The following is a 16,060-nucleotide window of genomic DNA, read 5'->3' as shown; positions in this document are numbered from 1 at the left end:
TGCCATTTTTAATAATAGGTAGAGATCTAGGTCAGATGTTCTTAACTCTGAACTGCCTGTATTTCAGTCCTGTAAAACAGCAGCCCCCAACCTTTTAGGCACTAAAAACTGGTTCTATGGAGTGTGGTCTTTCTGAGGACCAGAGGTGTGTGGTTTCAAGTGCTGCCTTGAATCCCGTGGGTGCACAGATGGGGGTTCAGATAGGGCTTGCGCAGACTGATTCCTGGCAGACTGTAAACTGGTGCTGACCCACGGCCCGGGGGTTGTGGACGTCTGCAGTAAAATTATGGGCTTCCAATACAATATTACTGAAAATAATAAAGTTACTAGAAAATTATGACTTACAGCATTCAATGGGATTGGATGCAACTTGCAAAGAAACTATCCGGCCACTGGATTCAGGGATGTGCACGCGGAACACCAATCGCACACGGGTGTTCTTTCGGCCAATATCTGTTTCTCCTTTCCGTAATTCAATGTCTGCATTCCTCAGTTTGAGAATTCCTGCGCAGTCAATGCTATGAAACAAACAAATAACTGAATAATCCTTGTCAAGTGACACCAGTACTTTTACCCCAACTACATTTGCAAGCTAAGCACTCCCCACTCCTGAAATTTTTGTTTCTCTGATTATGACTACAGATTTGGCTTGGCTTTTTTCTATGGAATTTCATCAAGGGACTGGCTGATTTTCTATTTTCCCTGAGGGAAAATGGACCACTGTGCCTCTGCAAGAATGTGAATTTCATCTTACCTCTGTTAACTTACAACCATGTCAGTCAAGCAATGGTTCCAAAGAAGGAAATGCAAGTAATTCCAGATGGCTTATTCATGAAATACTTTATGTAGTCCTAATCTGGAAATCAGCTGATACCAATGGACCACTCCAATAGTGCTGGCTGATACAAAGTTTCCTAAATCTACAACTCTCCATTATTCTATGGAATATATTTCAGTGATTTTTCAGTCTTAAGCATCTGACAATATCTTTCTTATCAATGTCATTGTCCCACCTGGAACAATGATTCACTGGACTCTTGATATCATCTGGACTTAGTTTTCTTACTATAGACATTTTTTCCTAGACAATCAAGAATCTACAGTTCAACCCTGAGCTACATATATTCTCCACATTCATAACAACTTGAGCAAGTAGTATTACTATAGCCATTCTGCTTCCATCCATCCATCCAAATGTGAATGCTCAGTATAGATACTAGACTCTAGACCATTTGATGCTCATCTCAGTTCAAAATCTATGAGGGAAAGAATTCAATTCAAATGATAATTTATGTTGGGAAGAAGCTGATTAATTGAAAGGTTCTCTTCTCCCAAGAACTGGCAAATCAGAACATTCTCCTGGTGCAGAAATGAGAGCATCTAATAATCAGGGGTGTGCACTACAAAGACTCTTCAGTTATGGACCTTGAGAAATAGGAGTTTCCAGGAAAACTGACAGATTTTTCAAGACTGGTAAATTAAGTGTCTATTCTGCTAACAAGATGTCCAGTAGAAAACAACCTTTCTCCTAATGTGTAACCTCTGTTAAGGGATTGAAGAGGACCCCTTCTGCACTCACTTGAAGTATTCTACTACTGAACTATAGCATATGCCATGGTAAAGCAAAGTGGGTTTACACTTGAGAGTTTTCTCTACAAATTAAATACAGGCATCTTTTACATTAATAATGTTAAGTCCTTTGTTTGCTATCTTACATTTTCTAATATAGAACCTTACATTGCTTTCATGTTGTTTTTTGGCTCCAGAGGGATTTCCAGCACTTTGGTGTTGCCAATTATTTTCTCAAAGCTGGTGGTAGTGACTGTTTTCCCTGTGATGCGATGGACTTGGTAAAAAGCATGTGGTTTAAGAATCCTCTCATCTGCTGTTCCAATGAAGATCTGAAGGCCCAAGGGCTTGTGGTCCACATAACCATGAAGCTGGCAAGAGAACAAACCATTTACACAATTATCTCAACAACAAATACAGCAAGAATTGAAATATTTTAGCAGTGTCAGATAAAGAACACAAAAAGCTTATAATTGCTCATCTTATTCCCTGTGGTAAGTGAAGATCACCTCAAGATAAACAGGCAATTTTTTTTTTACAACTCAGAAAGATATTTCGTTTCGTTTCCTTCAGGCTAAAATAGTTTTGCATGAACAGAACATGGATAAATTAACTAATGAAGAATACTGAGCAATAATGTTATTATCTCTTGCGGCTTTACAGTACTTTGCAAGACCGAAATATGATTATTGCCAATTATTATTTTCCAAAAATGAGATATGTGATAGTTCTAATAGGAGCTTTTTTTGAAGTTTCCAATCTTATTTTACTTGGTAAAATGTTTGCTCTTAGCATCTTCACAGTTTTCATAATTGGAATATAACTTATTGAACTGTATAGAACCATCAACCATTTTTAAAATGTCTTTCAAAAAAATTATGTGTCTAAGCTCACTTAGACACCTCTGCACTAAATGTGTATATGATTCTGTGGGGAGAGGAGGAAGGGAGAGAAGCCACTGTGTCAAATGGAAAAGAAAAGTAGCTGTAACTTCCCTATTATGATTAAAAAAACCCTGCATGTACACAGAATTATTAAAACTATTAAACGTAAGTGCCTAAGCACTGGTAAAAGTGAAAGCATCAGTGAAATTGAGAGACAGAGAGAGAAAAGCTAGGATTGCAATAATTAGTCGGTTAATGACTACAATTCATTAATCAAAGACATTTTGCTCATCTAAAAACAAAGCCAAAATCAGTCAGACCATAACCATTATAGTTCTTGATTAGCCTTTCCAGTCTTCATTATGGGCTCTTTGTCAAAACCACATTATTGAGTATGCCTCCAGTATTCAAGTCAGTAGAAAAGCAATTTTTTAAATTTATATTTTAGAACCACCCAGTAGCTGAAGCTCTCAGGGTAGATTATATTTTACTGTAAAAATACAATTACACTAAAAATACAATTTGAATAAAGACATATACAATAAGATGCAAAATAAAAAAATCATATAAAAGAGGCTGATCACTAACATGTGTTAATAGTGTTCCAGAATAATAATATTTCATGCTGGAGAATTCTGGAAATCCACACATCTTAAAGTTGCCAAGTTTGAGAAAACCTATGTTATAAGATAAGATCACCTTTATTCTCTTTTTTCTGTGTGTGAACCCAATGGCACACATTAAAAATGAAATTCTTAATGTTATATGTAGGGATCCTGTGTAAGGCCCCAACAAAAGGCCTACCTCTCCTGTAGCCCAAGCCAAAATGGCCACTGAAGGCACTATCCAGTGACCAGAGAGAAGAGGTCATCATGGGGAAATAGCCAAATGAAAGCAGACGCAGTGCCAGACTGCACAATCACCCATGTCATCAGTGAGGTATCACAAAATATACAAATGACAAAACTTGAATCAAGAGAAAAGGAAAAATACCTTAAAACTCAACTGCTGAAGTAATGTACACAAGCTGCCCCCTCAGTTGGCTAAGGATGAGATAAAAATTGTATCGGAGAACATATTCTCTCAAAATAGTGAGTAGAGAGGTCTAGGGCAACTTGCCACAGCCATCTTGCTATGGCCAATCCAGCACAGTTGTCTTGCAGTGGCCAACTCACCTTGGGACAACTCACCACGCTTAACTCGCCAAGAAACAATCCAAGTGGAATAACTCAACACAATAAATGTTATGCACCACTGTTTCTTCAACATTATTTCAACTTTTGTCAATAGAAATAATGCCAAAGAAATAGTGGCATATAATATTTATTGTGTTAAGTTATCCTATGTGGATTGTCCTATGTGGAGTTGGCCGCAGCGAGTTGTCCCATTCCATGAGCAGACCCAGTATTTACAAACTTTAAATTAGAATTAAAATATTCCCAAATATCACTGCACAAAGACATTGGAAAGAGGCACTATATGAAGCAGCAGTTGAATTCTCATAAACAAATGCTGGGTTGTCACCTGAAAATTTGAATCTGTCGACTGTTTTTCTGAGGAAAATTGTTGCTCCTTTTTCCTCTCTGACAAAACAATAACAGCAAAACCCTTCCAAGACAGGACGTCTAGAATCTTTCTTATAATACAAGGAAAAACTTCAAAGCTAACTCTGAAGGCTTAATTTCAAAAGGTAAGGCATCAACTGAATGCTAAGCCAAAGTTTTTGGTAGTTTACATTTCCAGTTTGCAGAGCATTTCCTGCTTTTCAATAGCTGGAAATAATCTAGTAGTAAAAGAAATAATCTGTAATTATGATTAGATCAAATCCAAGGAAGTGTGCGTGTGTGTGTGTAATTTATCATGAGGGTATACAATATACACTATACCTATGTCCAGAGAAGAGGTGTTTATATCAGTAAATAAAGTAAATATGTAAATAAAACTTGTGCATAGAAAAAGTAGCTTGCAGCTTATAATGCAAGAAAATAAAAGTGCAGTAAAAAGGAATTGTACATAGCATTACAGTTCCAAAACCTAGTCACAAATCAGCCCCCCCCAAACACCCCATTCAATCACAGTTTTTTATCTTGTTTTTTTCCCTTCCAGAGAATTCAAAAACAGACTCAGAGTGGCGATGCATGTGTCTAGCACCCAACAGTATACATTTCAAAATTTAGGTAATGTATTCAATTTCATTGTCAAGTTATGGAGACCCAGCAAGGAATATACCTCGTGCTTTATGAGACAGGCTCCATTCAAAACCACACATACAAATAAATGCAACAGGGGGGCTTTTGCCCAGGCTCGCCTGGTGCGCCAGTTGCGACCCTATCTGGACCGAGATGCCCTATGCACAGTTACTCATGCGCTCGTGACCTCCCGTTTAGACTACTGCAACACTCTCTACATGGGGCTGCCCTTGAGGACCACTCGGAGGCTTCAGCTGGTGCAGAATGCGGCCGCGCGAGTTGTGATGGGGGTCTCCTGATACTCCCATGTAACACCTCTACTCCGCGAGCTGCATTGGCTCCCGGTTGCCCTCCGGGTGAGATTCAAGGTGCTGGTGATGACCTATAAAGCCCTAAATGGCTTGGGTCCGGGATATCTGAGGGAACACCTGCTGCCGGCATCAAGCTCCCTTCGTCCAGTGCGCTCCCACAGGGAGGGTCTTCTCAGGGTGCCACCGGTAAGAGATTGCCGGCGGACGACACCGTCTCAGTGGGTGCGCCTGCCCTTTGGAACCAGCTGCCAGTGGAGCTTAGGACTGCCCCCGACCTCCGTTCATTCCGCCGGGACCTGAAGACCTGGCTCTTCGAGCTCTCTGGCCCAGGCTGAGAACTTTAATTTTAATTTTAATTTTAACTGGGGTTTTACTTATTCAGGGACGGATATAATTTTTTAAATTTGTTTTTAACTTTTGTAAACCGCCCTGAGTCCTTCGGGAAAGGGCAATATATAAATGTAATAAAATAAATAAATAAATAAATAAATAAACTCCATACTAAAGGCTGATGCACAAAACCTAAATATTTTAAAGCATTATGGTGTTCCAATACTTTACATAAATCGGTTGTTCGGTAGAACATGTCTGTCCAACAATAATAGGTGTGATGGCTCAGCAGCTAGAGATGCTGAGCTTGTCAGTTAGAAAGCTGACAGCCTGATTTCAAGATCCGAGTGCTGCATGATGGGGTGAGCTCCCATTACTTGTCCCAGGTCCTGCCCACCTAAGTTCATAAGCATGCAGATGCAAGTAGTTAAATAGGTACCACTTCGATGGGATGCTAACAGCGTTCTATGTGTCTTGGCGTATATGTAGTCATGCTGGCCACATGACCATGGATGTGTCTTCAGACAATGCTGGCCCCCCTCAACTAAGAAACAGAGATGAGCACCGCCCCTAGAGTCAGACATGACTGGAAAAAGGAAACCTTTACTTTTACCTTTAGTATGCAACACCTCTGGCTAACTATTTGGATCTCAATTCTCAGTAAAGTCTAGTGCAGACATGTCAAACTCGCGATGTCACATGATGTCATGCAATGTATTGGCACTGTTTTGCCATTGCCGGCAATGGGGTGGGCGCAGCTTCCGTGTGACACGTTCAGCCCGTGGACCGGCAGTTTGACACCCCTGGTCTAGTGTATCCTGACAGATTCCAAAATGATTGCTTTCTCTCTCCCTTGGCCTTGATCTTGATCAGCAGAAGTCACCTTTCCACAAAGTCCCTGATACGACATTACCCTGCAATACTGTCTGCAGCTGCTCTTGTTGACAAACCCAACTGCTTTATTCAACAACCTCTCCCTCCTGCTTCTCAGTACACCATGTTGGTTTGACAACACAGAATAGGCTGACAGGAGACTTTTTTTCTTAGATTTCAAATTTGAAGCCAGCCTTGTAAAACAAGGTTACATAGAGCTGCCGTGACATTTTTTTACTTGAGCGCAACAACTTTTGCTATAGATCTACTATGAAATACAGTCACACTTTGCATGTTCTGTCGAAAAGGTTTGAGAGGATGCACAAGTAACTTGTGCTTCCTGTCTCTCCCAGGTTTTGAGAAATGGCAGGAAATGCTCGCACCCATCCTTTGCGTGAAGCTCAAAAACAGAGGAAGAGGAAGCACAGGTCAATCACAGAAAAAGGTACACCATTATGGACCTAAATATTGTCTCTCTCCAAGTACAATCCCAGTACAGGAAAAGTACAATCCCCTTTGGGAGAAGCTGAGGTTGTCTAGGAGTTGGATCTCTTATTTAAAATGTCACTTTCAGGTTGAGTGAATTTGCAAGATGTGCAACCTTAAAAGCCGTTGTGACAAACAAAAACCCAAACCTATACAAACAAACAAACAATACAACAGAACATTAGGAAGAAGTTTAAACTTTCCTTAATATGAAGCTATGATCCTGGGAAAGCAGAGTGGAAATTTATTCTTAAAGCAGCAAAACAGCTACAACTTCTTGAAAGCTTGGCATAGTTGTGTAGAGACTGTCCCAAGATTCCTAGGCCTGCAGTCAGGCAGCGATGTGTCTTGTTATGCATAGCTATTCCCAGAAGATCACAGGAGGACCTCAAAACAGCCACACCAAGCTTCTGAGCAGTTGTGGCTACTTCAGAAGTGGATACAAGCAAAGTACCTCCATGGAATGATTTACACAGACCTAATAAATATACCGTATACATATCTTTGATCTACCTGGCTAACTGTATGCTTAAGGTAGTGTAAATCACATTTAACGTCTCCTTTTCTAAGGAATTCAGAATAGCTCATTCAGTCCCACCTCTTGCTGATGTTACTAATCTTCTAATTGCCTCCCTGAAAATTTCTTAAAAAGCCTTTCAACAAAGATCTGAATGATAGAAGTGTGTGAGAAGGGGGCAAATGATATGCTAGCAGAGACATCAAATGTCAGAAAGCCACTTCCTAGCCTTGGAAATACAGGAGCCATACAAAACCTGACATTGTATGGAGACATTCTTAGCTCTGATAGAAGTTAAAACATAGGGACTGCCTTTTGATATATTTTCTATCTTGGGGAAAAAAATTCCTTTAAACTCTCTGAAAACTCTTTCAAGGCACACTAGCAGTAACAGCCATACTGTGGCATTGCCTAAAGTCACATGAGCCAAAATGAAGGTTTACAAACAATGTACTGTAGATTTTGAGTTGGGAATGGCCTGTAGTTTCAAACTTCCTAATTTGCCAAAAGACTATTAACAGCTTGACTTAAGGAACTCCAGGATACAACTGCCATAGCAAAACAACAAAAAGATCCCCAAATCCTTTGGATTTTCAGTTTTTCATTAAATCACTAGCTACCATCGGAAATAAAAAATTGACACCATACATCCCAAATCCCCCCAAATGAAGCAGAGCACTCCATAAAATACATGTTTGGATTATAAACTGTTTTCTACTGTTTTAACATTGATGGTGACAAGCCGAAACAAAACTTTATCAAATGAAATATGTATTTAAACAAACAAGTTTTTAAAATGTTCATGGCAATCTTTCTCTATGCAAATATTTATGTATCCTGTATGTGGCATATGTTTGGAGGAAGTAAAAGGAGCCTTCAGTTTATTTAAAAAGTGAGCTGAGCATAAAAATGTTCAGTAAAGAATAACAGCAGCTTTTGAATTGGATTTCATTACGTGAAGCATAACTGAGCCAGAATTTCTGTGCAGACTCCAGACCAGAGAATATCTCTTTCATTATTAACACTCACAATTACAAATCAAGCCATTCTATATTTCTCACATCACTGAAAATTGAAAGCAGACAAATCTACCGCATAGCCAGCCATCTAGCTGAAAGGGAACTTGATGGTCTAAAGACACGGTAAATTTGTTTTCAATTACTTGGTCCACATATTTGGAAAAAAAATCTTGATTAAACTGTACAAAGCAAGCAGGGCCAGGAGATCAGAGAACAGAAACATTAAGCTAATAGCATCTATAGGTTTTTTTAAAAAAAAACTTTGTTTTTTCTTTGTTCTCTATTTTAACAGTCAGCAGGAGGTATCTCTGCCTAGATTAATCCACCACCACCATCACTACCTACCCCCCTCCCCAGAAAAAGACCACATGCAACTTCTAGATTGCCTGGCTGGGTTCCACAGTCTGCTTAATGAAGAAGAACCCACAAGACACACAGTCTTTGAACCCATTTTGCTTTCACAAATCTAGCATCAAATATTCAAAAGCACCCCCCACACACACATTCTTTCATATCCTTTGTATGAATTTAAGAAAGAAAAGGGAACGAGTCTGCAAGCTTTATTTGTGCAAATAACTTCATTAACTTGGTATACAGTTCTATACAAGTGCTAACAGACTGGACTCATCCATAAAAATGTGGATTTCATCATTAAGCCAGCATAAGAGTTTGTAGTTTATGATTCGTGAAATCTCTTTGGCTTGTCCTGGACCAAGCCTTTTATAAAGCATGTAAAATGGTCTTTTAATTCTGAATGATTAAAAAAAATACATAAGTCGTTCCTACTAAAAACCCTCCTATGCTTTGTGCAAAGAGGATCCCTGGGAGCATCTATTTGAGGGAACAGCCAGCTCTGGATCCTCCTCAAGGGAGAGAACAAAATGATGACTTCAAGATCTTGATGTAATAGATATTCCCTAAAATCATTATTTTCAGATTACATAGTTCAGACATGTCAAACACAAGGCCCGGGGGCCAGATCCGGCCCGCGAAGTGGTTTCATGTGGCCCGCGAAGCCATCCTGGAAACAGTGAGGGAACGGCCCCCACTGCCTTGGCCCTGGCCCAGAGACCCTCCTCCTGCCAGAGACCCTCAGATCTGTCCCAGTCCTGCCCAGGCCCCCATAGGCACCCTTGATGAGAACGATGTAGAGCTGGCCACGCCCACCCAGTAGGCCATACGCACTCTAGCCACGCCCACCCAGTAGGCCACACCCACCCAGGCCACACCCACCCGGCCCCCTGAGGGCAACCGCAATGCTGATGCGGCCCTCAATGAAATTGAGTTTGACACCCCTGACATAGTTGATTCTCAAAGCAGTACACAACATTAAAGATTACCTAAAGACAGTTGTACATGGTTGAATGGTGATGCTTTAAAGCAATCCCAAAATAAAAAATAAAAATAAGGGTAGACTAGGACCTACTGGCAAAAACCTGCTAAGCTACAAGGTTTTTAGAAGAATACCATGAATTGATCTTGACTGTTAGCTAACAAACAGAAGTATCCTTATATTTTTCTTGGGAACAAATAGAAATTTCCTGACAATGAGAACAATTAATCAGTGGAATGGCTTGCCTTCAGAAGTTGTGGGTGCTCCATCGCTGGAGGCTTTTAAGAAGAAGGGCATCCATTTGTCTGGGATGGTATAAGGGCTCCCACTTGAGCAGGGGGGTGGATGGACTAGAAGACCTCCAGGGTCCCTTCCAACTTTGTTATTGTGGTTGGGCACTGCTCTCTTCAAGGGCTTTTGGACTTCTTATTCTAGGTTACAGCTTTGGAATGTTCTTGTAGTCTTTCATCAAAGTACCACCTAAGTGCAATCTACCGTAGCTTTTTTGAGATCAGCCAAGTGATGCCATTTGCCAAGATAGCAAGAGTTTGTTTTTGCTGAAACAAAATTTGAAGGAGGCAAACATTTAAATCAGGACTGGATTTTTGCAACAAATGGCTGAAAAATTCCTGAAAACCTAGGCAAGTATTAATGATATTAACAATAATAGAGATGGAAGGCACCTTTGAGGTCTTCTAGTCCAACTCCCTGCTCAGGCAGGAAACCCTATACCATTTCAGACAAATGGTTGTCCACTCTCTTCTTAAATCTTTCCTGTCTGTTTGAAAGTAATCTTCATCTTTGGGATTTTCAAAATCAATTACTCACAGACTTACAAGCATGCCTCAGAGATATTGCAGGTTCAGTTCTAGACCACCACAACAAGGTGAATATTACAATAATGCAAGTCACAGGAAACCTTTGGCTTCCCAGTACATAAAAAATTATGTTTACACTATACAATAGTCTATTCAATGTGCAATAGCATGATGTCTAAAATCAATGTATTTACTTTATTGCTAAACGTTACTAATCATCATTTGAAACTCCAGCAAGGTTTTTTTGGTGAAAGTTCTTGTAAAAAATGTAGCATCTGCAAAGTGCAATGGAATGAGATATGTCTGTATTTGTAGCAGCTCTGAAAAAGCCTCTGTAACCTTTGAGTGAGATAAGTAGGTAGACAGGTAGGTAGATGAGTGCGTTGATGGATGAATGGAGATACATAGATAGATAGATAGATAGATAGATAGATAGATAGATAGATAGATAGATAGACAGACAGACAGACAGACAGACAGACAGACAGACGTAATTAAGTGCTCTTCCTTCTGTATCTGGCTTTCTTCTACTCCCTACTATTATCTGTCTTTTGTCCCATTTGCCAACTTTTTTTTTAATATATGCTGATTTTTCATACAGGTAGTCCTCAACTTATGATCAGAATTGAGCCCAAAATTTATGTTGCTAACTGAGACATTTGTTAAGTGAGCTTTACCCCATTTTACAACCTTTCTTGCCACAGCTGTTAAGTGAATCTTTGCAGTTGTTAAGTTGTTAAGTAGCACGGTTGTTAAATGAATCTGGCTTCCCCCTTAACTTTGCTTATCAAAAGGTCACAAAAGCTGACTACATGACACCAGGACAGTGCAACAGTCATAAATATGAAACAACTGCCAAGCATCAGAATTTTGAGCATGTGACCATGCAACAGTCATACGTGTGAAAAATACGTATACGTCACTTTTTTCAGTACCGTTGTAACTTTGAACAGTCACTAAATGAACAATTGTAAGTCAAGGACTACCTGTACATAAACATCAAGCTCTGCTATTGTTTTCTAAACTGAGTGGCATGTGTACTTGCTCTAACCTGGATGAGTTGACTGGGAATGTGTTAGGTACAAACTACTCTAAATTGAAAATTCCAACTATGGTTTTCTTACAAAGGTTACCTGCCTCCCGCTATAGTACTATAGCAGCAAGTCAAAGACAGGGGTAGGCAACCTGGGCTGTTGTATGACTCGTGGACTTCAACTCCCAGAATTCCTGAGTCGGCATAAGAGCCCAGGTTGCCTACCCCTGGTCTATAAACATCTAGAACTTCATCTTTGTTTTTGCTTCACAGGAAAAAAAAATGCCCTCCAATATTTCAACAGTCTTATCTTTGATAATGGCTTTTCTCAAGAATGCTACTTAACTGGATAGTAAAATTAGTTCAGATTATGTCCCAAAGGTGCCTTTTCAGGAGGCAACTGGACTTTCATGTTTTTCTTTGAAGATGATTCACTTCTCATCCAAGAAGCTTCTTCAGCTCTGACTGGGTGGTGGGGAATGGAAGGATTTTCATTCCTTGCAGACAGCTGGTTTTCTTGCATTCTTTTAGCAAGTCATGGAAGCCATTTGGAGTTTTACCTGTGCGCCCTCAGGGTCAGCTGACTAGTGCAAATGTGTGTGGAGCCTTCTTGGCTGCAGGATGTTTTCTGCCCTGGGTCCCTTTACTGTTGAAGACAGGCACAGACTATTGGGAATGAGTCTGTGTTATCTGCATCTCAAACTGAAGTGAAAATGGTTCCTGTTGTCTGCAATATTTTCTGGAAATCCATTCATACTTCCTCACCATTTGAAGGGTGTTCATCTCAAAGTGAATAGCTAAATGTCTATGGAGATTTTCAGTCATCCAGGTCATGGCTCCGCACACTTCTTAGATGAGAAGTGAAACATTTTCAAAGAAAAACAAGAAAGTCCAGTTGCCTCCTGAAAAAGCTCCTTTGGGACAACCATGACCTGGATGACTGAGAATCTCCATAGATACTTTAGATTATGATTGCTGTTTTGATTTTTTGTATTCCTCTTTGTTTGTATGTTATCCTTACGTAAAGTTCACAGAAATAAATAGTGAATTTAAATACTTCTCTGCAAATTACAAACATGGGCAAAGCAAATAGATAAAAAGATTTTGCTTGCTTTTCTAGATAGCAGGATCAGATAGGTGACAGCACCCACTCAATCTTTGCTAATGTGAAAGGGTTATGCAGGTTAAGATTCAATTAGTACAAATTTGACAAACAGGCAGGCTGTAAAATAGACTGAGACATGAGATTAACCTTGGAAAACTATTTTTGTTAAAGGCCAAGTTTTTGTCCTTTATTTTTTGCTTCTAGGAATATAAAGGATTCATATCAAAAATTAATGGAAAAACAAGAAAAGAAACAAGAAAGATAAATAGGGATGCTGAAGAGGAACTTGTCTCTCATATTAGGTGAGCAATTCAAAACAATCCTCCCCCAAAAGTGTATATATAGAGTAGACTGGAGAAAAACCAATGCATTTGAGTCACATTTACCAAAAAGGGAAAGACTAGCCAGACATGATGTGTACCTTTCCATATTCTATTTTGGGGTTTTATTTCTTTCTTTTTGTAGAAATGGACTCTTTTCTTTTGCCTACTACTGGAATATTAACAGTGCCAGACTTGGTCTCTGACCCAAGGAAATGCTAGCTACTCAGGCAGATAAATAAATAATTCTGAAAACAAGGGAGACTTTTATTGCAGAAATTGACTTATTAGAATATATGCATGATTAAATTTCATTTACCAGCTCGCCCTATCTCAAAGAAGCGTAAGACGATAAAAATCTAAATGTTCCATTTCCATTTATTATTATTATTATTGGTTTGTTGCAGAGTTAACCAGAAGTTTACACTGGATTCGGCATTTTTATCTACCCGTCAAGTCCCTCCCAAGGACCTGGGATAGGCAGGTGTTGATGTTTGATACTACCTTTGCTTTCTTTTGCCAGAGTTTTGCAATTGAGAATGCTGATGGACTGCTACCTTTATTCTTGGAAATCAGAACAGAAAAATGGAATCTGTCAATTTGATTTAAAGGGAGGCAGCTTCCCTTTGTTGTTGTTGTTTTCCTTTTAATTAAAAGTGTCTCTTTTTCAAATAGGGGAAGGAACAAAAGTGTCCACGTGCATCCAACTAAAAATCCCACAGACACTGGCAGGCAAAGTTTCATTTTTAATATGTGCCATTGTGCCCACAGTAAAAAAAATGACAATACAGGTTATCTATTTCTACTTCTACTTCTAAAATGATTTGATTGTATAGGTTCTAAATTAATTCCTGATGAAACCTTTTATAATCTTACAGGAAGCAATTTTAGCAACCAATAAAGAGCATGTATGTCTGCTGTCAGCTTTTTCAGAAACAGTGTGGTGATTCAGAAATGCATTTGTCAACTTTTTTAAAAAAATAATAATAGGAAAACAGAGTCCCTGCTGCCTACTCTTAATTAAAGGCAAGTATAAACCAAATAAAAACTAACTTCCTCCAACCTCTTCCCTTTTCCTGCTGTGCACAAGAAGATAAGAACATTCTTGAGTTTTTCTCCCTGGTGCAAAAACCCCCAAAATGCCTAAGAATTTCAAGTCACAACTACCAGTGGCTAATAATAATAATAATAATAATAATAATAATAATAATAATAATAATAATAATAATAATAATAATAATAATATCATCATCATCATCATCATCAATGCCTTTAGGGTCAATTCAAGTTTTAATCTAAAATTGCCCAAATACTACTGTAATATACAGGGTTCAACAAAAATGAAGCTCCATAGATACAAGTTAGGCCTCATTGACAATTTATTGTATAAATTACATTAAAAGTTGGAATTGGTTGCCATGTTCTTCTAAACACATCCTTACTACTTGATGTATAACTTCTGAACATTCCTAAGTACAGTAACATTTTCTCTGAAAGAAAATTAATTAATAAAGCATATTGTGATTGCTCTATAGAGCCTGACTTTTTATATATACTCAAGTCTATGTGTTTCTATGTAAAGATTACCTTTTGGGGGGGGCGATAAACTGAATGTTGTGAGGGTGACTAATTCTAATTTTGTCAACAATTTTGACAATTCAAATGTTATAGGTCCTGATGCTGCAGTAAGTGTCAGAATTGCCATCCTGATCTCTGGACTTGCTTCACTAGATGCCAGCCTGCCATAGACTATTGTGGGGGAGAGAGCTGTGGAAAGGGGGAAACAGTATTACAATATTTTCAAGTTTGGTTATAGCTACTCTTGTACCACTTGGCATTGACCTATTTATCAGCAAAAACTTTATTCAACTATTGTGATGTTTGGTGTTGTGTCCTATTGCTGTTTTTTGCATGTACTATTGTATAGAGAAAGGATTTGTTTTTTTCATGCCAAGCCCTAACGCTTCATCTGTTGTTGCCCTATAGTGATTTTGACACCAGACGTGACATGGCTAGATTGTCCTAATTTTCCATGTATAAAACATAAACCAGCGTGGGAGAATACTTTTCTGCAATAAAACAGTGTAATGTATGTATCAGAGAAACTGTAATTTCTGATCATAAAACACTGTAATTATATAACTTATATTAGGGGCCACAGCTGTCAGTGCATAGAAACACACATGTTTTAACATAATGCATTCTGCATTCTTAATTTATTCTGTCTTTTTAAGGAATTTGGATTTTTGAACAGGGGGAAGTGAAATAGACAATTGTGGAATCTAAAGTGACAGAGACAGAGTCTCTCTTTGGCTTTCATGAATCTTCTCCAGTACAAAAAAAGTCATTAATATGATAGCAATTCTGACCTGAAACCAATCAGCCACAATCAGATTTCTTAAAGGGAAGAAAAGTCAAAAGGGCAAGTGAAGTTTTATAAGTGTTCTTCTGTACATTGTGTTAACCATACTTCCAAACTCAGAAGACAAATTCTGAGAAAAGATGTTACTAGTGCCAAGCAAAAAAAAACAAAATTTTCAAAAAGGGAGAGAAACCAACAGAAAAAGACAGAGAGAGAGAGAGAGAGAGAGAGAGAGAGAGAGAGAGAGAGAGAGAGAGAGAGAGAGAGAAAGCGTGCCTTTTTAAAAAATTCTCACCACTTCCTTCCCCCTGTTCTTTTAATACACATATATCAATACACTTTGCTCTGCACCAGACTGGTGAGGTCCATGCAAATTGTATGAAAATAGTCTGCAAAAATGTTAGCTTCATGTCAAGCTAGCATTTTTCAAGTGCTATGGCTTCAGTTGGCCAAGGGTGTTTCTACATAGAATGAAAGGTAGGTAGGTAGATATCCACACAACCAGACACATATACATTATCCCAGCAACTGTTAAAGAAAAGCAATTTGGGAACAGGATGGTTTTCAAGGGAAAAGCTGCATATTTTGCATGTAGGCATGTATATAAACATCACTTTAATTTTTCCAGAAACTTTCCTCTGCATTCTGTCCCTTTACTGTACCAGCACAATTTCAGATCCTGGGTAATTAAAATGAAAATTTATATCCTAGGTCATTAACATATTTTAGATCCTGGACAATTATGACAAGGAATGTATATGGAGGGGGTAGCACACCTGCTAATATATTCTATGACATCTGGCAAGCTCCATTCCCCGTGTTTTTTTAAGGATTCTTTCAATTAAAATGTTATTGGGAAGCTAGCAAGTTGAGAGGCAAAACACCAGCCTAAACTTTACTTATATCCTTGA

At 38.7% G+C, this 16,060-nt stretch overlaps 1 protein-coding gene across 2 annotated transcripts in view; it reads right to left on the bottom strand.

Annotated features, from left to right (window-relative positions):
- Positions 1 to 16,060, bottom strand: part of NFATC2 (nuclear factor of activated T cells 2) — a 156,647-nt gene that overhangs the window by 106,178 nt on the left and 34,409 nt on the right. For both annotated transcript variants that reach the window (XM_081323651.1, XM_081323652.1), the window contains exons 4-5: positions 1,738 to 1,940; positions 346 to 518 (exon numbers count right to left, since the gene is read on the bottom strand). In XM_081323651.1, coding sequence (XP_081179777.1) covers positions 346 to 518; positions 1,738 to 1,940 — 376 coding nt within the window. The remainder of the gene's footprint in view (positions 1 to 345; positions 519 to 1,737; positions 1,941 to 16,060) is intronic.

Source organism: Vipera berus (assembly GCF_964194415.1).
Source record: "Vipera berus genome assembly, chromosome: 3".
In the NCBI taxonomy this organism is placed as follows: Eukaryota; Metazoa; Chordata; class Lepidosauria; order Squamata; family Viperidae; genus Vipera; species Vipera berus.
Note: the sequence above shows the minus strand (reverse complement) of the source record. Positions and strands in the feature narration are given on the sequence as shown.